This window comes from Morchella importuna (genome assembly GCF_003444635.1).
Source record: "Morchella importuna strain M04M26 chromosome Unknown Morimp01GS001, whole genome shotgun sequence".
In the NCBI taxonomy this organism is placed as follows: Eukaryota; Fungi; Ascomycota; class Pezizomycetes; order Pezizales; family Morchellaceae; genus Morchella; species Morchella importuna.
This window is the reverse complement of record NW_025763398.1, coordinates 415,398-440,964: the sequence shown is the minus strand read 5'-3', so window position 1 is coordinate 440,964 and position 25,567 is coordinate 415,398. Positions and strand designations below refer to the sequence as shown.

General features: G+C 44.3%; 5 protein-coding genes across 5 annotated transcripts; 1 reads left to right on the top strand and 4 right to left on the bottom strand.

Moving 5' to 3' along the window:
- Positions 1–1,333: 1,333 nt before the first annotated feature.
- Positions 1,334–1,599, top strand: LAJ45_00091 (uncharacterized protein; the record flags this gene model as incomplete). The annotated part of the gene is made up of 2 exons (XM_046109693.1): positions 1,334–1,358; positions 1,424–1,599. 2 exons carry the CDS (start codon positions 1,334–1,336, stop codon positions 1,597–1,599), a joined length of 201 nt encoding a protein of 66 aa, XP_045976386.1.
- A 7,226-nt stretch (positions 1,600–8,825) lies between these two features.
- On the bottom strand, positions 8,826–10,792 carry LAJ45_00090 (uncharacterized protein; the record flags this gene model as incomplete). The annotated part of the gene is made up of 5 exons (XM_046109692.1): positions 8,826–8,936; positions 9,008–9,516; positions 9,574–9,962; positions 10,051–10,686; positions 10,779–10,792. The coding sequence occupies 5 exons, from the start codon at positions 10,790–10,792 to the stop codon at positions 8,826–8,828; spliced, it is 1,659 nt and encodes a 552-aa protein (XP_045976385.1).
- A 2,745-nt stretch (positions 10,793–13,537) lies between these two features.
- On the bottom strand, positions 13,538–13,987 carry LAJ45_00089 (uncharacterized protein; the record flags this gene model as incomplete). The annotated part of the gene is made up of 4 exons (XM_046109691.1): positions 13,538–13,546; positions 13,633–13,688; positions 13,743–13,845; positions 13,931–13,987. 4 exons carry the CDS (start codon positions 13,985–13,987, stop codon positions 13,538–13,540), a joined length of 225 nt encoding a protein of 74 aa, XP_045976384.1.
- A 3,335-nt stretch (positions 13,988–17,322) lies between these two features.
- Positions 17,323–19,057, bottom strand: LAJ45_00088 (uncharacterized protein; the record flags this gene model as incomplete). Its single annotated transcript, XM_046109690.1, has 6 exons — positions 17,323–17,345; positions 17,423–17,662; positions 17,741–17,970; positions 18,077–18,822; positions 18,911–18,971; positions 19,050–19,057. 6 exons carry the CDS (start codon positions 19,055–19,057, stop codon positions 17,323–17,325), a joined length of 1,308 nt encoding a protein of 435 aa, XP_045976383.1.
- A 1,078-nt stretch (positions 19,058–20,135) lies between these two features.
- LAJ45_00087 (uncharacterized protein) lies at positions 20,136–22,075 on the bottom strand (the record flags this gene model as incomplete). Its single annotated transcript, XM_046109689.1, has 7 exons — positions 20,136–20,211; positions 20,274–20,924; positions 21,006–21,022; positions 21,082–21,104; positions 21,199–21,719; positions 21,862–21,892; positions 21,958–22,075. 7 exons carry the CDS (start codon positions 22,073–22,075, stop codon positions 20,136–20,138), a joined length of 1,437 nt encoding a protein of 478 aa, XP_045976382.1.
- Positions 22,076–25,567: the final 3,492 nt, after the last annotated feature.

Sequence of the window (25,567 nt, the reverse complement as noted above, 5' to 3'; positions counted from 1 at the left end):
CTACCTAGCTATGTTGAAGCCATGGCCGGGGAAGATGATCGATGGGAATTAGAAGTATGAGAAGAACTAGAAGGAGGGGTCTTGCTTGAATGGGTTGTGAATTGGAGGGGGGGGGGGGGGGGGGGGGAGGGTTGAGATTGTTTCAGGAATTGGGCGTTGGGGAGCAGCATAGTAATGGGAATATATGTTTCTAGCTAGCCAAGTACTTAGATACATGGGGACGTTCAATTCAGATCGCTCCAGATTTTGGGGGGCGATGGGAGTATAAAATTTGGTACCCTGCAGGTCGGCAGGCGGCTCATCGGTAAGGCCAGTCTGATTTACACAGTCTGAGGCTTTTAAATTTAACGGTATTGGGTACATACGGGTAGATAGTTAGTGGTTGCTTAACCAGGTGGTATGTAGAGTACGTTGATGTGTAGTAAGTACATATATGTGGAGTCAAACTGATAGTCATGATCTGGCTTCCCTATGAATCCCACGGTTGACTTAATTGATTGACGGATCATGAAGAATGGATGTACCATGGCACATCAAGATCCACCCATACTTACTTTCTCTCTACATACATACCTACACAGCTGCACATCTCTCAGCCCCATCAGAATACCATATGTCAATGCTCAAAGCGCATTGGCCAAGTAATAGCCATTCCCAGTATGTCTGGGTTATGGGTACACAAAAGAACTCGAAACCGTGTGGGGCATGAATCTTCGCTTGTCGAGAGCTAGGTACATCCTCTGAAAACATACTAGGAGAAGCAGTTTCTAACAATTCGGGAGTGGTTTCCCATACCTGACCATGTAAGAATGGGGCTCTGTGCAATCCATCACACAACGCACATATGGGCTATATTTGCAGCTCTCTCTCCACATATCTCGGCTCCGCATGCAAATTCAATCAGCCTCATCAGGTATCAAATCCGGGTGCACTGATACCTTGAGGAAGGAGGGAAGAAATCGGCATGGATGTCCCCATAATTTAGTGGTCCGTACTGAATTATTGCCATAGTGGACTGCAGATGCGGCTGTAATAGTTTTGGAGCCGCATGATATGTAGGGTGGTTTTTTCCTTGGAGAATCAAGCAGGCAGCGGGTCGGCGGTTAATTACAACCGTGTGCAAAAAATATTATGCGTTTCCGGAATCAAACATCAGATCCGACTAAAATATTCCGTTTCTGCCCAAGCATAAGGTTATGGAACGATCTGGAGTCATTTATCACCTTTAGTTCTGCGTGGTGCGGTCTCTTTCTTGTCTTCATGATCTTCGCAGGATCCAGGTGCTTGAGGATTACCGTTGAAGAGCAAAAGAGGGGAGTACGTTGGTACTGACATGGCCTATGCCTGTCTCCAAGTAGGTATGAGTATGACACCAGCACACAAGAAGAGTAAGCGCCAAAGCAAGGATTCAAATCTCAAATAGATTTCGGCCTGATCTCAACGTGTGTCTGCATTTCAGATCTGCAGTGGTGCGCGGTGATCAAGCGAGTCAGTCAGTGCCCACCGCGCGCTGCTGGTCTACTATTTATCAAGCGCCAGAGACGCCGCGGAAAAGAAAACAGCCGAGCACCCCTCGCTGATTCGCTGAGATTCAATTGAGGCACCAACTCCCTTAACAGGGTCTTCCAAGTTATGTAGTCATATTGCTGCTATAATTTTCACCCCATTGAGATTATTAGCAAGCACTCGGCTTCCGGTTCTTAATGATCCTCAGCGATCAGAAACATCATCCAAATAACACTGATATAATTAATAGGCGCCCTTCGCTTGTCTGGGGGATCACAGGGTACCGTCCCGCACTGAGACATGGTTTCTGGCAGGCCTGGAAAAAAGCAATAATCGAATCTTCGTATTTCGGCCCGTTATCGAATCCACAAATCGTGAATTTTCCGATGCTGGAATGAATTTCCTGTAAATTTAGTCTCGGACACTCCTTTCGATATCTCAGAGTTGAAACTCAGAAGTCTAGGGGACTCCCTGCGGTTTTGGACGTTACTCTACATTCTTCTGCTCAAGACGGAACACTACCGGCGGTGCTTACGGCCTGCCAAGCTATTGGGCGTCTGGTAACCCGATTGGTTCTCTACATTATGTAGTCACAAGATCAAAAACATAGATGTTTACAAGGTCTTGAAGAGCGATCAAGGATGGATACCAAGCTAGCGGTTTGCAAGCATTGCCATAACCTGGGGTTATGTGCCTTTGAGCTGTGCCACTCCTAAAAAAGTCCCTTTGTTCTTTAATTATTGAATTTTTGAGATTCTTTACATCCATGTGGTATATACATATGGTACTCAGACCGGCCAGCAGCTGATTAACGTGAGTCTCATGCGTGAGACCATGACAGAAGGTTTTGAAAAGGGCAATTTCGACATGTATGCAGATATGTAGGTACACCCAATCTTTGCCTCATGGCATACTCCTAGTACACGCATTGCTATTATTACATGTGGCTCGTAAATGCAAAAGCTTACTTGATGGACAGAAGACCGGTCTCTCGGCAATGAGACTGAAAAGCAATGAGCTAGATTGTTCTTATGTAGCCCTGCTGAACTAAGGCTAAAGTTACGTGGATTAAGAAATTTCCCTACAACCAATGTCAAATGAAATATATGCAAGTGTCTCCTCATCGCCAGTCACGGTCAATTCTCATGTATACACTAGCTAAGACAGTTAGTGGAAGCCGAGACCTTGAAAACTCTAGCGGAAGAGCAATATTTCTTAATTAATTATAGGTAAACTAAAAGGTCGTCTTATTGGAAGGGTGGCTTGACTGCCAATCAAAACCATTCAATCTGGCAAGGGCTGCTCGTAGTTTGTCCTGAGGTGTATTGGTAAAGATCCTGGCTGCGAGTTCTTTCCATGTACAGTACCTACACAATGTAGGTACCTAAACCCTACGTACATTTCCGAAGATCTGGCTTCCTTCAGCCTCAAGCCTTACTTTTTTATAGTTGACCAGAGAAACATTCGTGAGTTGACTTCCTTTTTATTTTCTTCTCTACACCCGTAGAATGTTGAATTCCACACCAGCGAGGCCCACACATCCGCGTCAAGCAGTTTCTAAGTCATCTTGTTCCGTGTCTTGGCGAGCACGAACAGGGTCCGTTTGTTTCGTGGTCATTCTGAAACATTTCTTGAGAGCTCAATGGGTAGACGACGGGGTTGCATAAAGCGCCATGCATCGGGAGCTCGGGAGAGGCTCGAAGCTCCGGCTATTGTGTCTCAATCAAAGCAAGAAGTTCAAGATTCACAAGGGGACTTTTCGGAGGGTTTGCAGATCTATAGCATAATGGCAGGAGATTGCGCTGTGGTAGGATTTGTTGAATTGAGATGTTGCGGTTGAAGACCCCCTTGAATCGCCCCTAGCATAGGACTACACTTGTGCGTTTTTTCTTTCAAATTCGTGTCATGTGAAAATTACGTTTGAGGTGCCGAATTACTACTTACAGTACTAAGAAGGCAGAGATTTTAGTCACGGATGGTGTAGAATTTCGGTATTCCCAGGTTCAACCGTAGCGAATGTCCAAATTAATAGAAACGTGTAGGTATGTATGTACATGTACTTACTGTATGCATGCATGCACTGGTAATGAAGGGCACAACCGACTTGGGTTGTTCTAGTAGCTTTACACCTGGCATCTCCTTTTAACCGGCAATTCGGCTCGGTATCTTCCCTTTCACTCATTCGTAACTTGTCTCACTGTGGAGTCCCTAGATGGGTAGTGGGATAAGAGAAAAATCAGAACTACTGTCTCAGAGTAAGGTCAAGCAATAAGGCATTTGATGTGGAGATTATAATTGATCAAAGCGCTCCGATCTCCGCATTTGAGAGTTTGCAAACCCTAACGTCTTCTATTGACTTTAGCTAACTAGCTACATGCAGCTACCGGCTCCAAAACCCTTTTGATATCAGCTGATCAGCTGGTCTAGGTTCCACAAACATTCCAAAAGAGTGGCAGTGAAAAAGTTCATGATGAGGTACGATTCAATTCTTAAGTAGTATAAACATTATCCCTTTACTGAACTATCATTCTTAACGGCAGTTCATCTTATGCATAAAATCAAGATTCACGGAATTTTCTTGACAATAAAGCCACCCTCGTTCTAACTAGGGCCGGCCCTGCTAACATGGACATCCATCTACTGGGAGCCTCTCTACTGGGTTATATGGACGAGGATGTATTACCCTCGATTAGCTCAGATATCTACGTAAGGCTGATTAGTCGGCCTGTGAAACTGCGAACTGCATTCAAGAACACAAACGCGCTCATTCTACGAAACCTGGTCCTGGAACTTAACGAACATCTAAAAATACGATATCGATTCCGTGTACTCTATCCAGCCGCTTATTGCCGATCATACATATAAGCACAGTTTATTACCGCGCAATACTTAACGCAACTTTAAGCGGGCAATTCTTCGGTAATTTAGCAAGGTTAGTTGATTTACGGAGTTAATCATGGAAGATCACTCGCATGCAATTGCCCGCATATTTCCTAGGTTTCTGCACTGCCAAGTGGATATAAGCAGTAAGAAATGTATACAGATACATTATAAGGTCACAAGACAACCTGGAATTGTAATTGAGGTTGTGGTTGTGCTAGTTTCGGTATATTAGGGGTCTTACCGCTAAGCCTCTGTTAATGAGAAAGACTATATATGAGGCTCGGGGGAAGGGGGGGAGAGGGGGGGATCTCTGTAGATATTGGTGTCAATCTAGCAAAAAGGTCACGCGGGGCAACGTAACAAAGCCTCACCAATTCACTACAACACTCTACAGACTCTAATTGACGGAACAAATGACCGAAAATTTATTCGGGGCCCTCACTATGGTTCTCTGAGCCTCGGGAGTACTCGAAGTCTATCGGTTACGAGGCTCTTCGGGATAAGAGCTTTGCTATGCGGACCGTTTACTAGATCGACACCCATATTTACGCGGTTTGGCTCTATTTATTGAATGTAGAGTATATAAGGCGGGTATTGCCATCCCCATAATATGCATAGTCACGTGCTCTTTAAATATCACAGAGGGTTGAGGGCTTTTAAAATATGCAGGGAATACACCTCATCTTGATAAACAGGCTGCGGTCTAAAGGTTTGGTAATCAGGGGGTAATGATAATATTAGCAGCTTCTTTGAATCCATGAAGACACGTGCAGTAGCTCTGTCATGAATTCTTGGCGTTAAGGGGCATACTTATGGCGGATATCCGTGATAAGACGCGCCGTAGGATAATCCTGAGTCCGGATACCTGCGAATCTTAATGAAAAAGAAAAGGAAATGATTGCAGAAATAGACACGATTCTACACGCCCGTTTATGAACCGCTAAAGGGATGGTCATAGCTTGTACAATTGCCCCCCCAAAAAGAAGAAAAAAGAAAAACGTATATATTGAGAGATGAGATAGTTAATATATAAAGCTTGATCATCCGGAGGTTGCGTATATTATAACATGCCATATTAACTCGGCATTATAACCAAGTGTAGTAGCCATCGTCAGCACTCTTTCGGATGCATCAATTATCTTTTTGATAACCCAATTCATATAATAAGTTAATGTACTTACAGCTCTCACATATATATCTCAATATATAAGAAGCTCGAATCCGTGAGACTGGGTCCCAAACGGCGGAACGTCAAGGCTCTAATCAGGCTCAAGCCTTATTTGAGACTGCTAAGTACTAGTAGTATAGTAATCATACTACTAGTTTTTGATTGATTGATTGGTTCCTTGGGTAGCTACATGTATATGTAACTTGTCTTAAACTAGACTTTGGCTAAACTTGGTATTCCTAATTCACCCAGCCCGGATTGGGCCTGGTTCGGGACAAGGCACTAGCCATGATGAAACTATTTCGTGTTGGGTAAAGTAAAGCACTGACACTACTACATGTACTAGAGTGATAGATCAATCATTGACATGTAGTTCAATAACCTACATAAATGCTTATAGAAAAGACCGTATTTAGCAAAACTGCACATTGTTTCCCAGTTCAGTTGAGGCTTAGGTACAGTTATTGTTCAAAAATGTTAGCGATCTGGCAGTATAATGCTTTCCCCTAAGAGATAAGAGCGGCCCAACTCCACCGGAACAGCTCCCGGAGCTAGAAATGAAATAATGAGTAGAATCTATTCACCGTAATAAAAGTCTACTTGCCCCCGGATATTAACACTGCTCTGATGGCTAGGCTATTCAACCCCACCATACTTACAATATTTGCTTTGGCGGCTCTATCCAATTTTTTGGTTTCTAGGATTAGTTACTTAACAATGTTCAGTAAGTAATGGTATTTCTAACACTGATATGTAATTGCATCCAACTCAACAATCTAGACTATATCATCAATTGTATGGTCCGTGGACTTAAATGTTATGTCCATTACATATAGTTATAAATCCTAACTAACTTAACTAGATGATATCAATTAGATGAAGGTATTTGTAAAAATATTAATTGACTGGATATCATTAGTATTATAAATTAACCACTAACACGTTTGTAGAGTGCCAGTACAACGGAATTGTAAATTTATAAATGGTGTGAATTATAATCATGAGCTATCACTCGCATAATGATTAAGCAGGCTTAAAATTGTAAGCCCGCAGCTGGGCCTCTACAATGATACAATGATGCGATACAAGTCAGGATGTCTACTTTCGAAGGCCTGTGGGATGATACTGTACCTTAACAGACCCACAGTTAATACGGTGTGGTTTCTTGCTCACTTTTCGGAGACTATAAATATCTGCAAGTACTAGCGTCCTTCGGTCTAGTTGGTATAATATGCATGTTGACTTCGGAGATAGATGTGGTAAAAACCTAATAAAACTGAACCAGAATAAAGTTATTATAAAGTTTATCCAACCATACAATCACAGCTGCAATTTGATATGTTAAGCGCGGGCTAGAGCGCGGGCTAGAGGTCGGTCTTGACTTACGTTAAACGGTAGGGCAGATATGCCACGTGGGTGTAGCATAGCATGTACGTAGCTGTGCATGTGAAGTTCCGGCCGTCCGCGCAGTAACGGAGAAAACGTCCAGTGTGCTTGCACTGAGCAGCGGCAGAAGGCCAAGTAAGCGTGTATGTGAGCTTTGGGTTGTTCCTGGGCATTCTGCAAGTGTGTCTCAATAGACGCGGCATCTTAGGGACAAATTTGTCATGCTTAGGGACAACCTTCTCGATCTCCGGAGTTTCAAACAAGGTATATAAACACATCTATATGCATACCCCATCGCAGTACTCCTATCTTGTACATGAGGGGTATCTAGATGCTTCTGCGCCGAAATCAACCTATACATACGTACATATGTATCTATATACATAAGTAATCTCATTAATCTGGCTGGAAGTTCAATAGGATAGTCCTTCGGAACTCCGCATGGGTGTTGTTTCAGCGCTTCGACTCCACAACCGCATGCTACATGTAGGCAGAACTTCGGTTTGCATAAAGGCTAACCTCGATTATGTGTTAGATGCACGAATTTAGGCCTCACAGATCCCCTTCACAGAGGCAAGGCCATATGTGCAGCCCGATTCATGGTTACTCTGCTCTAGAACAAATTTACATCAGTGTCTCTTACCCCTTACATCTCTCAGCTCTGGGATCAATTAGCCAATCGTGTCTAATTGCTTACCGCTTATTTAAGGTTCCAATAATCGATGTGGAGATGTGCACTTTATTCCCGGCCCTGCACACGAACGCAGTCCATGTACCCAGCCAGATATGTACATACATGTACAGACGTACACGAGTTCACAGATGCCTGCCTTCTCCCGTATCACATTGTTGGCTAAGCTACGCCACAGACTGAAAATTTTCATTCCCTGCATGTTTACTGTTCATCCAATATAATATATGAAGGAAGCACCACAGAATATTTGGAAAAAAAAGAATAGTTACTTAGTAGCCAGAGGCGTTAGATATCAAAGTCAGCGGTTACGTTACAATTATTACTTATTTCAAGTTCATACATATATACATAAACTGACATAAACTGTAACATGCAGATGGACATATTTCTGGGGTGCGTCAGAGCAACATGTTATGACTGAAATGCGGGAGAGACCATGTAGCCTTACCAACCTCTCTTTCAACACACACCCCGTTTCTTTACTGATCTTATCGACTCCTTAATGTCGTGTACTAACCCCTTTCCCCCCTATCTATAATGAAAAGTAGCTCTAAGCAGTGTAGGTAATGACCGGGGGTCCTAACGATTTATCTTGGAGTCGGGTCATAACGATTTTGATGAGACCGGGTCTTCGATCGGTCATAATGTAGGTCGTATCAGTACCAAGAAAGGCGATTCTATTAGAAAAAGATACAGACTTTTCTCAAGTTTTCCATAAATTGATGATACCACCCCGGAAGAGGATACGACCTAGGTCATTACCTTTTACGACCCATGGGTTCTCGACCGGGTCCTAACACTGCGGTCGTTACGGGTCGTGGGTCATTACCAACGCTGGTTCTAAGTGGGATTACTGACTACCAGAGGGTCTAGCAGGCTAAAAAGAAGAATCTCTTTGGCCAACTCCATCGGCAGCGGCTGCTTCCGGCTGGCTTTAATAAAACAAACGGAGATTCTGGAACCAAACGATAATGGCATAAATGTTTCTCCATAGGCGTATGATTTGGGGGAGTCTCAAGCTCTGATTGTATCGTTTTGAACCTTTGCCTAGCATATACAAATAATCGAAAATATCCACTTTTCATAAATTCAAACTTGACCATCATTAAACAATGTGGCCGGGAAAAAAACCCTTTATCCGTCCCAAATTCACCGGCGACCCCGTAGGCCTGCAGAAACAGCTGCGATTTATCCCCTCCGCTTTGGACTGTTATCACGATGCGCATTCTGATAATCACATCTTCTTGGGCTAAGCTCTTGACTGAAAGCCGTGTGGTGCACTTGGTCGCTGTTGGGGGCCTGATGAGGTTCGGCATTCATTAGGACACTGAGGAGCCAACGAGTCCAGCAAATCCAAATATACTACTCACAGTTGAAAACTGATAACTCGAGGCCTGGCCAGTGCTTTCAAATGCCATAGGCTCGCGATATCCGGCACGATTTCCGGAGGACCAAGTAGTAGTTTCGTAACTTGATTCAACGCCTGGATCATCCCAGGAAGTTTGGCGACTCTGTATCATGTGAGGAGCTATGCTGTCAGATGAAGTCGAGAATCCCCTAGGTGCCTCATAAAACTCAGATCCCCTTGGCTGCGAAGAGTAAAGTGCGTCCCCAGGGTTCAAATACTGTCGATCATAGCTTGTTGTGCCTGTGGAAAGAGCATTTGGATCTTGTTGGCCGTGAAAGGGAGAAATCGCCTCGTATGAGGCGCTGGGGCCTGTACTAAAACATGGCATAGGGGAGGGTCTACGACTTCCCGCTGAGTCCGCAATTGTGTTTTGGGCGTAAAGGTTGGGGGCACTGGAAACCCTCATTATGTGTGGGGGATAAACTGGCTCAGGCTGAGATACATATGGCGGATTCTGGTGAGTAGGAAACCCTTCAAGCTCCGTGAATTAGAATATGGCATAGAAGCTGGCTTGGGTATGAATCTTACCACTTTCAGACTGCCGAGAAGAGTGACTGGCTGACTGTGACGCATCCGCAGAAACTGCAGTGGGAATCTCATGTTCAGTGGTACTCTGAGTACGTCTGCGCCGGCCAGGAAGCTTTCCATTGTACTGTGAAATGATGTTGGCCGCATTGTCAACTTGCTCTTGACTCAGTTGGATTGCCCACAGTGCTTCATAAGTAGTCTTTCGGATACGATAGGATTCATCTTGCTCGACAAGTCGGTGAGGGCATTGACGAGTCCGTCTTGATGTCGAATTATCCTGAGGAACCTCTTTCAGATGACGAGTATAGAGTGACTTTCTCGTGTACACTCGTTTGCATCTATCACATTGGAAGGGAGAAAACGTCATGTGGTTTTCAATGAGATGGAATCTATAGAAGAATGTTGATGAGAGATAGATTCAAAAAAGAAAAACAAAAACAAAACCAAAAAAACACGCAGATTGGGTTTCAAACAAACCTGATGTCGGAGGGAAGTTTGAATGACTGTCCACAGACTTTTCCCCGTTCCTGGAACCTACAGATAAATCCACCATCAGGACCTGCGCGGGCAGGGGTGACAGTATGTTCGATTCCAGCCTTGGACTTCCTAGAGAAAGGTCGGGGACGATTGCCCATAAGACCTTGACCACTTGAGCTTCCACCACGATCGGAAGGCCCACTGTCAGGATTGTCTGACTGGGGACTATTGCTTCGAACTGTTTCTGGAAAGTTTGGCTCCATAGTGCTTGATGATTCGGTCATTTCATCAGGGCTCGAGTGGGATGCGGGTCCACCACCGAGTGTTAAAGTATAAGACGTGTCTGTATTGGTATCGTTGCTAAAGTGAAGTCCTTGGAGTGAATTACTGCGATCACATTTTGAATGGTAGCGGTCGTGGGCTCCAGTGGAGTAAGTGTTGTCATAACCCTTGAGCTGTTCCCATTTTTGGGATTTCTGTTGATCCATTGTGGCTTCAGGGGAGGCGGAATCTGAAAAGGCGTGATCTATGTCTTCGATCTCAGATTGCAAACGGGTCCCCTTTTCGACATTATGACGGGAAGCTAGGTCAGGGTGCTCGACCGGAAGTATGTGCTCCCATGGTGGGTCTTGAGGGCTGCTATTCATATGATGCCCCATGGTTTAGACACAGACGTCGTGTTTATAGGGTGTTTTGATAAAACGTGATATGGAGACATGAGTGTATACATACAAGGCAACATTTGTCTGGATTGATCTCCCCTACCCCGGTTATCAGACATTACTTTCTGAAAGAAGTTTTTTTAACTGATAAAAGATTTCCGGGAATATTTGAGGACTAGATTCTGGCGACCTGAGCGCTATATCTAGGTGAGTTAGTCCTTTCCCAACTGAAGATTTAGGGGGCATACTGTTTCGGATTATTATGTGCTTTTGTCACAGCGGCGACTGGCTTTCTGGCAAAACGGTAATTTTATTTTCGGAGTATATAAGGCGAAGGTTGTAACTATCTTCCTTTTTACCAGAAGACGAGAGTTCTAAAAGAGGATTTCATGGGAACGTTGGTGGGAATTTCGAATAAGGTATTGAAGATAGGATTCAAGAAAGCTTTTTAACATTACTTGACTCGGTTCAAGAACTACTTGAGCTCAAGGGCATTGCAGGGCTTCCATCACGGGGAGACTGCAGGTAGCAGAGCCTCAAAAGGTGTGCTTCTACGTTGATTGGCTCGTGGTCCCATGAAACGCTCGAACTTGCTAGTACCAGATACGCTCTAAATAATTAAATTTTTCCCCATGCGCGTCTGGGGCTGCGACTTGACCTAATTCGTCATTTTCTGATGCACAAGAGCCGCACTACACCCACCCTAGCGGCTAAAATTGCATTTGCTGGCGGCCGCCCAAAATCAAGCATTGCGGAGTGGACACTTGAAGCAGCAGATTGCATATATTCTTTGACTGACAAGTAGATTTTCCCGAATAAAAAACACCTACCGGGTAGTCCTGGGCTTCAGGTAGAGTGGGGGGTAAAGAATGACCTCGGGATACGCATAGCCATATCGGTATTATTTTTTAGGGCCAAAGAATTATCGATCATGATCATCAATGTTAAAAGAGTGCTTCCTATGCAGCACGTTGCGGACTGTTGTTGCCTTGCTCCTTAAAAAGTCACACGGGTTTCCGGGTACGTGCAGTCGATTTTTTTGTTAATAATTAAACTTATTTTCATAAACCCCAATGTATAATCTTCTCGAACTCGACGTTCCAAGGAAACCTACCTGAAACCGCAAAGTACCGTACATGGATTCATCGTAATTGCTGGTTGATGGGTTCCGATGCCTACGGTAACCCTATAAATAATACATTATACAGCGGCTCTTGGACGTCTTGGCAGTAACAGCCAGCTCCACGTATGTTCAGTTTGTACCTTTCTGTATAGTTACCAGCACCGGCCGATCCAGATATCTAGACAAACTCGCTACTTTTTACTTTTTGGGAGTTCCATAATCTCGGAAGCTATCCGATGGCGTGACATAACATGTGTGGCAATTGATTGCTGGGTGATGGTGTCTGTGTAGTGGAACCGGTAGTGGTTTGTGGTGGTACATGCGGCTCAAAATGTGGGTATTTCTTTGATGCGCTTCCGGGACACTTCAGCGGTGCATTGCTGATGAATCCGATCCTAGCACCGCAGGAAATTTTAAAGGCTGACTGGATCCTCATCCTCCTCCTCGAGCCTCTCTTCTTCGATGTACATACCTATTACAAAGGTCACGAAGACTAATGGGCCGGCCGAGTTTCCGCGAAGTGAGGACGCAAAGATTATATCGTAGCCTTCTTTGAATGTAATTGCGGGCATTGGTCGACACACATGCATGTACTGCCTAAGGTTTATGTGTTGTGGTAAGACCTCGATAAAAATCTGCCAAACAACAGTACATGCCAATGTTTGGACCTGAGGTACTTACCAGATTATCAGTACAGAAGTGGGCTTTCTTCTATCAGTCGCTTAGGATATAACAGCATGTAGTTCCGATATTGGATGAGCTGTATGCGTCACACACCGGAGGTTGCGCGCCAAGACCTAACAATACTCGGAACGGTGATACAGGGTTCTCACGGAGGAGGCAGGCTTCTCGAAATGGTCTTTCAACATCGCGACACCATCAATAAGATTGGGCGAGATAAAGTTCTGGCCATGCGCAGCAAGTAGAGCACAGTAGGTAACTACATACCGGTAAACATAGTTTAGAGGCCGAATAAAATACTGCAATCACATTCTACAAGGTAGATACATACCGTATGTATTCATTCAACTCCCCGCGGAAGTGTATCTGGGTACATATGTCCAATTGCAAGAGAACCTGCAAAAGGGCAATGATCATAATATCAAAACCGACAGATATGACCCAACCAGTAGAGGCTGTTTGTAAATGAGTCATCGAGATCTTCGCATACGTGGACTCTCTGTGGAGTCATCTGGCCTTTATGTCTTTCAGCCTCATGAATCGATGTGATATTCTAGAGCTAGGGACCGCATCATATAAATTACATAACTCTGATTCAATGACAACTATCATGTTGGAAGGATCATTACCGTCTGATGTGACTTTAGAAAGTATAGTCCACTGAAGGTTCCTTCGTCAGAAGGAAAAACAAAAAGATAACCCCAGTAAAAATTCAGCCGGTGGGCTATGTGACCACGATGGATCGTGTCTAACCCAAATTTATGATACGAATATCCGGATATCTAAGACAAGAGGCCATAACTATGGAGCCTTGTAGGTACAGAGTAGAGCTAGTAGGCCAGCTGGAGGAAAAAGAAAAAGAGCGTGACGGGGGTTGGTTATATCCGTCAACCGAAGACTTCTAACACAAGAACAAAAAAGACAGCCGCAAACAGGGGTATCGTACCTGTACTTTTTTTCCCATCATTCACCGTTATCAGGGTGACATTCAGTAATCTTCGTCGTAGGGCTCGGTTACATACTACCCTAGCTACAAACGTGGTTATTGGATGGCACCGGGATCGTCAAAACGAAGACCGGCCAGTAGCCGTTTTGGTTAATAGTTGAGGGCTTTACCTTAGCCGAAATCAACCACATGTGTATGAGTTTATATAGGCGAATCCATCGGCGCACTATCGGCGTTTAATACCGGTATATCAATTTAAAATAAGCTCCGGATCTTGTACTCCTCGAGACCTTAAAGGTTTTAGTATATGTGCCAATCGAATCGCTGATACCGATAGAGGCAGTCCCGACCCGTTCATTCCGCCCTCCATCCGACTCTCCCCCCTAGAACCAGGGCCAGGTATAAGCTCAACATATAATTTAGTAGTTAATATTAGCGAGCGGGAAGCGTATTGAAGTATGTACTTGCCTTAATATGCCCCTGGATTTGGTTGTCTTCCGAGTTCTGAGGGCTTTGATCTTGCATGCAATATATCCGTTCAAACTTTGACTAGTATGGGTACGTACTCCCAGTCCAGTATAATATAAGAGAATACAATAAACCCATGGTAAATATGGCACTCCCCAGAGAAACAAGCCATGAACTATCGACTTGGTCAAGGCCAGTTCCAACAAGTATCAGAAAAAGCAAGTCGGAAGAATTATGTACTAGATTGAAGTACTGTATATAGTCTCAGAGACCCTTACGTATATACCTTAGCTGCCTGGCTAAAATTCAATGATATATCATGGATCTATAGAATAACATCAATTACCCTAGGCTTTATCTTCAACACTGACGACTATATGTGCTCGAATGATGGATAATGTTCGGAATGGTGGCAAGAGCACGATAGCTATGATAATTTGGCCATAAGTACTCCTCTGATCGGACCCATTGCCAAAATATCTTTCGGAGTTCCGGTGTGAATGCACCCATGGATATATGTATTCAATCCTGAGCTGCTTGTTTAGGTTGCGTTATCCCTCCAGGCCGCAGACAATTATGGAGAGCAGTACTCCAAATTGTGATTCTATGAGGCCTCGCACCGGGAACTGCAATGAACAGAATTGGCAAATGTGGGATGAGGTTGGCGTGTAACGGGTGAGATGTTTAGTGTTCCCCGCATTTTTGCTCACAACATGGCATTCTGAAGGTGTCACTCCCGGATGATGTTAGTTTAAGCCTTTACCGTGGAACATAACACAGAAAAATGGAAGTATAGATGTAGCATACGTAACATTCTGACAGACCGCGGCTGTTAGTTTCTCGCCGTTGAAGTTCGGCAGGTTTTTCGAGCTGAAAGTAGCTAGCCTGAGTGTGGGGGTAAAGGAAACACACCGTCCAGACCATGGGAGAAGCATCGGGCTGTTCCAAACTCCTACAACGTTACACACATAAATCTCAGAGGCAAACACCACGTTGGCTAGGATAATTATGCTACCTTCACCGGAGGTTGAGCAACATATTAACTCTCCCGGTACTACTACCGGTAATGGAAATAGTTCCATAGTCACATGTATGCTATGGGATGAAGTAAGCATATTTGTCACCGCTTCTCTTGGAGGCTTCAACCTCTTTACTCATTCCATCTACAACTCCATCCCCACTCATCCCTGTCATCCTCGAGGATTGACCCCTTCCCTCTTCTCAAGGGTGTGCATGTAGCAGGCCTTATAGACACAAGTCCCTCAATATCGCAAAGAATCTTTCACATCTAGATTTCCTGCGTCATTAGGTATCATAGTTCCATCATGCGCAGTTCGAGCTGGGTACCTACATAACCACGGTGCGCATAGTGTCGTATGTAGGCACGTATGTAGACACAGCACGCCAGAAAGACCCCCCTCTTCCAACCGTTATACATATATATCAAGATCTACAGAGACTTTTGTCAATGAGTCTTCTCACTGATTCACGACCTAAGGAGCCTCCACAGACATCTATCCCAGAAGCTCAAGGAACTTGAAAACGGCGGCAACATGGGTTGTGTTCGTCCCTAAATCAATAGCAAACTGTATCAAAATGTACTTTACTTGATACAAATTTACTTTAGAACTACTACAGTGTAGCAGATAATGGAGTTAGTACACCGAGATCAACATTTGCCACGACATTTTATGGCAATTTATGTCTCCGGCAGAATTCCGCATACGCCTAGAACAAAGACCACATCTTGAGAAATCAGATCTTAATAGTGACGATATTTCTGTGGGAAACGGAGGTAACCCATAAGATTCAAGCTATAAGATGGGTATAGTCGAAACAGAAAGCTTTTGGGAGAATGCTACGGCTGCAACAACCTCTCGTTCGAGTACGGATGGAAACGATTTGAGCCTCATTTACGCCCAATACCATAGACAGTGAGGGGTACCTAGCTACACTTTCTTTAGCAGGTATTATCAGAGCGTAGATCTTCAGGTATGCTTTAGGCAAAGTCGGCCCCTGGTAAATGGACCCTCTTCGTTGACCGCAGTCATCGCCCACTAATCAGGCAGCAAGTTTAATCACATGATGGTGACACAGTGATATCACTAGGCTAAGACTTACCTATAGTTTATCTGGAATTGATTGACAGCTGTACTATGCGAAGAACCTAGAATAGCTATCTTAATCATGAACTATCACTCGGGTATCACCCGCTCTAATTTTTCTTTCTTTTCGAATTTAGCTGTGGCTGGTCGTTGAAAGAGATAGATACTTGGGTTAGTTATTTACTAGTTAATCGGATCTTTTGATTTTATCATGGTTAACAAGACAAAAAAAAACCCCTACAGATATATTATGATTCCGCACTCCTTGGGCTCTATTATAAAGTGACCCTTTCATACAACCTAGAAAGAATCACAAGGGAATAATTACCAAGATACTAGTAACATGGCATAGTCATACCTAATATTTAGTAAACAGGTATACCGCAAAATCTGAGTTCGGGTGGACGGTTGCCAAGAGGACAGCTTTGCAGAGGAGCTGAAAAATACCACCCTTAAAGGAAGAGATCAGAGCCTTTTACAACAGGATTACAGCCAACACCGCTCTTGGCAACCGTCCGAACGAACTGAGATTTTGCGGTAGTAGTTACCCCCGGTAGTTTATTTGCCTGCGTCCACCAGGTGTTCTGGGACATATAAGACATTCGAGAAGCTTCTTAATGACCCAAACCGAATTATTTCCTGAATCTGAGCAAGCAACATTTTGGTAATAATCTGAATATTTATTTTAATATTTGGGTAAAAAGCCCCTGCTTTCCCACGAATTTCGCCCCAAAATAACCAACTTGAAAACGCCGTACGTTATAGACATAAGAGAAGGGGAGAGACCCACGAAATACATAAGCACATATGATCCGAAGAACGAAATAAAATCGAAAGAAAGTCAAAGTCGAAAGATGGGGAATGAAAGCATGGAATAATGAGATGAAATACCACCAAACTTAAAACTTGAATCCAGCAAGAAATGGCCCAACACTGCGGAATCCAGGGCTTTGTATAACAACTCTTTGCGGAATGTTTCTAGCGCCCAATGATAATCCCTGATTCATGTTGGGAAAATCATTTCCTGTCATCTGAGGTCCTTCGTCCATAGGTTCCGTCATGTATGATGACTCTCTATTACTGATATCATTCTGCATCTGATATAACTCTGACTCGAACTCTATCGGGCTAGTGTTGTGATTCAAAAAATCTAGAGGTGGTTCATGTTGAGTGACAGTAATTTTCGGTACTTCCATAGTCCCAATATTTGACTCCTGCACGAAATTATTTGAAGGTAATGACGTAAAATAAACCGGCGGCGCGCTTTTTCGGCGAGTGTGTAGCGGATTAAACTGGTTTTGATCGCCTTCCTGTTGCCAGATTGGGCTCAGTTGGTGTCCATGTATTGTTTGGTTGGAGTAATTTTGCGGGGTCTGTGGGCTCAAACCTTCGAGGGTAGAGTCTGAATCCTCCCGCAAAATGTGAGCCTGATGAAGACTCTCTGAGCGCTGTCGAACGGCCATAACGGGTCTTTGCTCTAGTTCCACGCGCAATGGCGCTGTGTATTTTAAACAACCTCCTGAACCATCCATTTCGCTATCCGATGTGTTGTCAGGACTTGAGCAGCTTCCCTCTGATTCTGAGCTGCTGCTCCTCTCCTGGTTGTTGATATTTTGTGCATTTACGTCTGTATTCATGTTGTAAGCCCCTCAACTGGTCTTCTGTCCTATTACTCGAAAACAGTCAAGACCGTGAGGTAACTAACCATTGACTTCCTTTTCGTATTCATCAAATATGCGGATCATCTCCTGAGTACTCTTTGCTGTCTCTATTTGCTGATCGCGACGGAACTCGGCACTTTGCTCGTATGTTGACACGGCGGTCTTGCATTTGGTTTTGCGCTGCTCGCAGTGAATAGCTCTTGTCTTCTCACGGCCAAACCCTTCACCGCAGTTTATGCACTTGAAAGGTTTAAGCCACCGCCAGACATGTTCCCTAAAGATTTGGCATAGGTTAACTAAAATACTAAGGAAAAGCAAGACCTCGGGGGTGGATATCATGTAATTATATGAGAAAATGGGTAAATAAAAGTTATATATACTTTAATTTGCGAGGGTTTGGGAAGGTCTTGTTTGCGCAGTCTGCATGATCGGGGGCATGTTTGTTCCGAGCATAATATGGGCAAGTGAATGATGATGTCCTATCTATTTTGGCCATTTTAGTGATATCGTCGTATTGATCAACACCGTCGAGCTGTCTTTTGCTCGGCCGGGAACTCAAAATAGGGTGCTGCGAAGATGGGAATATGTTTTGTGCTCGAAGTTGGTAGGCGTCCCCACTTCCAATGCAATTGAATGTCGTTGAAGGTGGTGAAAACACAGTTGTCTCTGGACTTGTAACTTCTACTTTCGGTACAGGACCGACCCCCCCCACACTCAGAGGAGGAGCCCATCGGTTGGTGAGAGGAGTTGGTGGGCCTCCCAAAAGGGCAGATCCCTCAATTGTTTTCTTCAACCCGATACCGCACCATCGCTGAAGGATATTCTGGAGATCGACTGCTAGGTGGTTTCTTGCAAGGCCCTTCTCGAACTCGCTGGGCTTGAGCTGCTCCGTCAAGGCAATTTTCTCAAGGATGTTGTCGACAAGCTCGCAACGATTTCGGTCGCATCGCAGGTCCACAATGTTCAATTTCCAGTTTTGATTTTCAACAAATTTCTCAAGTTTATGTTTCTGGTAGAGCCATGGAGGTCGAGTGGCTTCGGAAAGCATACTGAAGTATGTGTTTACGGAAAGGTGTTGAGAGTATATAAGCTTAGAGAGATGGATAGATATTGAAGCACCGATTGACTTTATTCCACTCGACCAACATTTAGTTAGTATTATTGTTGTCTTCTCTCTCCTTGTATCTTGGAGGTGGTAAACATAAGGGTCTTACTACTATGTATTTAAGGTGGGTTGGGGTGAGATATCCTTTAGTGAGATTGGCCCTGACCTGACTATCTGTGTTGCCTCGCTAGATAGCGACTAGTATGATATAGCTGTAGTGTATGTACGCTTGTTGCCTTGAAGCTTACTAGATCATCCGTCGCTGCAGCACTCGGTTGATTTAAGCTTTGGGAAATTGTTCGAAGCCCCGAGGATTGGGCTGGGCAGACTTTATGTGCTGGGAGCCTAAACGCTAGCTGTGTCTACCTAGACATATTCCTGCGAAGTTATAGAGTTCGCATGGTTGGGGGGTGTGTGTTCGTGTTCGCGAACAGTCATCGATTGGGTCATGGTGGTTGCCTCGCGCCCGCTGCATGAATCATGATCACCAAAATTAAACCCATCGAACAAGGCTTGAATAAAAGTACATATACACAGGACTCAGTTTATGTGAACATATGATCGGGCGAAGCATTAGATGTCTCAATCTAATTGCTCACGAGGCTATCGTCCAATTTGAGAGGGTTCAATGGGGCTGACACTGTTGGCATGGCTCACGAGTGGGCGGGTTGTACTGGGGCTTGGACAACCCATCGCGGCTGCTTGACAACCACAGCCTCGTTTGTCTACATGCTCCACTCAGCCTCTCTGTGTTGGAGATCTTCGCGTGCACTGAGAGATTAATAAATAGAACCCGCTATATTAGCACGCCAGGCTGGTTGTATGGGCTGAGAAGAAGAAAATAGGAAGCCGTAGTTAGCTAGGCTTGCAACGCATGGAAGACGTGGGTGTTGGTTGAACCTTTGAATTTGCGGTGAGAAGAATTCAACCCATGCATGTTAGGTCATAATCTCAGTGTATATATACATACCATGACGATGGCCGGTTGATTGTGAAGGTCGTCCTAGTTTTATTAGGCGCTCCATGTGCAACTGTCAAATTTATGCGCGCTCATGTGAAGAAAGAAGACTCGTTATGTAACACAAAACGATGGAAATAAACAAAAGAGTATGAAAACATGATTGAAAAAATGGTGAAAAAAGGGATACAATATTTATATTTAAGTTTTGTGGAGGAGGAAGAAATTTTACATGAGAAAAAATTAATTTCTTCGTTTCGAAGCGTGTTGCAACTGAGGATAACCCGTTAAGCAATATCAGTTTTGAATGTTTTCTTAGCGCGTAGTAGAGAGGGTATATCAACCGAGAAACGAGCCAAGTTTTTGGCCAACCAAGTCACGATGAGTTCAAAAGTAAATTAGCTGCCAAATTTCTAATATAGGCGTCTGAATCGCCGACCTTTTGAGGTGCACTGCGACAAAATACATCAGACCCAATGTTAGAATTGAGTAGATCAGGAATGTGTGGACTTACCTCTCCTCTGGTGGTGGTAGTGGTGGTGATAGGCTCTTTTCCCTGTCATGATCCCTATCACCAGGCCTAAGAAGCATCACAGGCAGTGTCGGGTTAGAATCGGTCGGAGGATCGGGAGGTGGAGGACGGACTGGAGGTTGGGAAGGACGTTTCTCAGGCTCCGGGGAGTGAAGCCGTTCGGGCCCCCGAGCGGGAAGCCGTTCAGGTCCCGGGGATGGAAGCCGTTCAGGCCCCAAAGAGGGAAGCCGTTCAGGCCCCGAGGAGGGAAGCCGTTCAGGCCCCGGGGTAGCTGTTCCACGAGCATTGGGCGTGGGAGATGAAGATGTTGGGCTCGCAACTTCGGCTTCGGAGATCTTATTAGAGGGCTGACGTAGCTGTAGAGAAGGCGAATCCCTCTTGGATTCGTCCTCGATCTCAACCTTATTATCCTCATCTCGGCGCCCTGACAATTTCTTCTGATCTTCCACAAGCTCTGCCTCCCCAACATCAAGCATCTCCTGATCCCTAGACTCCGACTCTGGTTCTGATGGATGGCCTGGATGAATGATCTTCTCGTGCGCCTTGAGTTCGCGCATTCTCTTGAAGCTTTTTGTACATGATCCAAGCCTACAGGCAAAGTCCTTTGCGGGTAAATGTGTGTGTTCATGGTCTCTATGGTTGAAATATTGCCGTTAGAACGCATACTTCCATTTCACAGCCATCGTATTCTACTAGCCAGAGTCATGTACTCACTTCAACTTCGAAGGGTACTGGAAGCTTTTCCCACATCCTTCAAAGGGGCAAATATGGGCGCCGGCGCGGGGCTGACCTGAGCGATGGGAGCCGCGGCCTCTACGCGAACGAAAGTTCCCATTAATCGAAACTGCCCCTCTTCCGGGCGACGGGCCTGGGCTGTTTGTATTCCTCTGATGAAGGATGGGCCCACCATTATTGCCATTCAATGTAGTTCCCGTACCTCGGCCGGTGCTAACACTAGTGCTTGAGCTTGCTGCTGTGTATTGCGATTGCGAGGGCAATGTAGGCAGCGTTGTCGCAGGTGGGCTATTATGTTTCTTGTACTGTGCTGGTGGTGAACGTCCAACATTCATATTGCTGCCGGCGAGCGTGGGATTAAAAGGCTCGTCGAAGGGCCTGGCCTCCTTCCAACTGACTATTGGAGTGTTGCCCATGGACCTCTTCATTCTCTCGATTCTCTCCTCCAAGATTTTGTTGAGCTCTACTGTCGCAATTTCCAGGGCGCGTCCCTTATACTGTGGTTCGTGTGCCGCCTGAGGAAACTTATCTCTATAAGCTGCCTTGAGAGCACAGTCGAGCTTTTCGCAAGACCACGAAAGTGGTGGGTGAAACGCAAGACCTCCAGGGTTCAATTCTTTTTCTATAGCTGCGATAACTTCTTTGCTCAACCAGAGATATTCGTTCTCGTCCCGTTGTGCCATTCTGGTAAACCTAGATTCAGTCAACTCATGACGAGGCGTGAGAGGGGGGGGGGGGGGTAAACTGGGCAGGGTGGGGGGAGGCTCAACTCAAGTAGGGAAAAGCTTGGTCCTAGAGGCACTGGGGAAATTGATTTTCTTTAATGAATACTTACATATATATAGGATACGTGGTGACCCACACGGCTAGCGATATTAGTATCTGTCGTACGTTCGCGAAAGGCTAACCCGGTTGGTTCAGTATTCTATACTTAAACCATACTGTAGCTCTGTTCTTTCTTTCTTTCCACCGAAACTATTGAGTAAGACGCGGGGCCGTGAGAGTGAATGAAGTGGGATGGGGGCGGGCTTGTCGAAGATTTGTGTCATGATGTATTGGGCAAGGGTTATCCGCAAACTACACCAAAGAACATGTACGTGCTTGATCAACGTACGCAGAGACAAAAGTAACCTAAAACACAGCGCATACGATGGCACACGTCTATATAATCGTATAACGCCAGTATATACACGCAATATAATTAATTAGGGATACATGACTAACAGTCGGAAAATAAAAATAAAAGAAACGAATGTCTATAAATGATCAGTACCCCCGCCCTCGTCAAGCTCCTTTCCTCAGCTTCATGATCTACTTTATGTTACACTAGTACTATCAAAACGGATAAATGTCTTGCAGGATCGGCTAACCTTTCTAGGCATTCAACCTGTCCCACACGGATCGATCGGGGTACATGTAGCAAAGAGCCTCAAAAACCTATGTATTACGAACTTCACCACCATACCGCATACTAAACAAATAGAACAAGACATGTAGTTTTCGCCCATATTCAGGTAGTTCAAGGCCTCTTTATCTTCTGCATACGTTTCGATCTATGAGACGCTGGCTGATCAATATAATGAGCGATTTCTCAATATTCCAACCTAACTAGCTAGATTCTTGATCATAAAACCCAAGTGTTTCCCCCCCTCCCTTAACCTTCTAATCGTTCGTATTAAGGCACATGTCATAAATTAATCCTCAGTGAGCAACGGATAGGAGACCCCAAAGTGTTCTTGGTGGCATTCAGTCAATGACCTATCACAACATTTAGAGCTTCGTTTCCAAGCCGCGCGATCTTGCAGCCAATTAATGCATTTGTTTAATTCTTCACACGTATAGGTAGAATATATTGTTTTCTTATGTGCTGCATGTCTTATGTATTGCATGTCTTATATATTGCTATTTGTTCTCTCTTTTTTTTTCCTCCCCCTTCCGTAGACGTTAATGCCGTCGCTTGAGCTCCTACAACTTCAACCCGGTACTTGTACTGGTATTAAGCATATAATTACTTACCACAGGCACAAGGTTACCCACCAAACCAAGTCAAAAGGCTTACCCACCCCATCCCCTCTGTGTTCAAGGTACGGGTGGTTAGCCATAGTGGGCAGTAGTATTACTACATCAAGATTTCATTTGTTGCTAATGCTGCTCTGGGTATCACTAGCACCTCTCTAGATCTAGCCGTGAAGCGTTGTGACCTGTATCAACCTCTTCCGGGGGTCCTGGTTTCCTGCTTGGGGCGATCGCCAGTGCTGAAAAGCAGTGAAAATTCCAACAGTTTAAGGGATCTCGTTCGCGCTCAGTCATATTTTTTTCTTGATTTTAATTCCAACTACATAAGTGATGATACCCAATCTTCCCCGATTTACCGCCATCATAATGCGCAACTGCTCATGATCAAGTTTTTCTGCGACGTTCCAGGCAACGAAATGCTCTCATTGACGGGCTCATATGGAACCGGCAGCGGTCCCGCGCGCGCATCCCAAAAAGACTTAACCGAAGATTGAAATGCGGGTTAGTGATTCCAGAGAGAATTGGGATTGATTACTGATTTGATTTGTAGATACATGTACATATGTACTCCGGGCAGGTAAGAAGAACCTGAAAATGACTTTTGATGGTAACGACCTCTGATTCGCGGCTGGCGAAACGCTACACCAAATTGAACCCCTGCTTGCAGCTTGCATTTTCAAGCTCTTATTGCCTGCCCCAGTAAACTACATGTATGTGCCATACTCATTACTCGTATTTCTCTGACGTTTGTGGACGCGACTGATATTGCATGCCATACAAAAATACGCCAAGCTCATGATTTTGGGTGTATGCAATAATGGCCCAGTTAAAAAACGTCAGTGAAATACTAGTATTTGTTGGTGTTTCCGGACTGGACTGGGTCTGCATACCATCAAATCATGCACGATTCTCGTTCAATGCACGCCCAGTTCAGTTCGGAAATGCCAAAAAATAAGGATAAGCAGCCGATAGATGCTCGGGTACTTCGCCTAGGATCGAAGAGTACATGTAGTTGCTTGCAAGAAATTGCGGGTTGGCTTTCCAATTTGGAAAAAAAAGCTTGTCAAGTTTACGGCTTCGTTCATGAATTCATAACCAACATTGTAACCCCATTAACTAGCAGTATTATATGATAGGGGGTAGGTAAACTTCTGCGTTTTAAGGAATTGGAAGATGCTATCACAACGGTGCTAGTGCCTAGGCTAACGGCGCCATACATGTAGGTACATGTCGGCCACGTCGTGGACTTCAAGCGTTGTAATATTGCCACCACTATGATCATATGAATCAAATAATTAATGTGTTTAACGATAGCCTGTAGAACTAAATGTAAAGTCATTGGGCACGTAAACATTTTTTTCCCCTCCTTCTTTTCATCACGCCCAGTTATCCACATGCATACGTAAGCCTTTTTCCAAAACCATTTCTTTCTTTCTTTCTTTTCTTTTTTCTTCATTTTTTTTTCAATCACTGAATGGATACCGGTGGTTAAATCACACAAATAAAAAATCTGCACATAGCGGGGGTTTGGCTCGAGAAATCGCAAAAATTGAGACTTCGATCGAGTGGTAATTGTGATAAAGCACATAATTATAACAACACCTTTTTCAATCCAAGCACCCGGTATAGTGCGTGACAATTCCAATAAAGGCACTATTTAGGCCATTAGTAGTCACGTTGGTGAGTCCTGCCATATAAAGTGACTCATAATTACATGGTAATATATAAATGTCGATCACATTTGCCAAAACGTGGATTTTGCCCAGAAGGCAATAGCACTCTTAGATATCCGGTAAGTAAAGTATTGTCGTTCACGGGGTATTGGTGGATACTGGGTATTGACGAAGTGCAGGTAAAAATTGGCTTTGCTGTCTCTTTTCTGCCCTGTCCGCCATCCCCCGTGAGCGGCAGTAATTATCCCTATGGTAAATAGACCCTTTGCGCTAATGGATCCGGAGTCTTTTTTGACAGACTTAGCATTAATTAGCCAAGGAATTATAGATCCAGCCTTGCATTTGACTCCCAGAGAGTTGGTAAATCGCCTAATTAGACTTCCACTCCTTCTATTCTTTGTAGAATGACCAAATGATGACCTTTTTTTAAGAGGATTCTTTCATGATAAAATTCAGATGTAACTACACCTTTTATCAAATTCTCAATGATTTAGCTAAGGTGTTGGTGGTAGAAGAAAATTATTTACTTTGAGGTTGAATTTCCTCTCTCACCAAAAGGTGGATAATGCTGATCGGTGGCAAGCAACATCTGGCTCTATTTCTTATCTTCGAAAATCAACGAAAATCCATATAACGCTAAGAGACAAGGAAGCTGGATGCATCCAGCGCAAAGGGTCTAATATGAACTCGGGTCTGAGAAAACCTGACTTATGGGAAACAAGTGTGAATGGACACATTCCCGTAAGCAGTAGAGCTAGAGGATGGTTTTCGAATAAACCGGGTTCCCGTAAGCATAAGGTGATTGCTAGGATTCCTAAAGATCTGATTTCTATAAATTTGTAAAGATCTAAT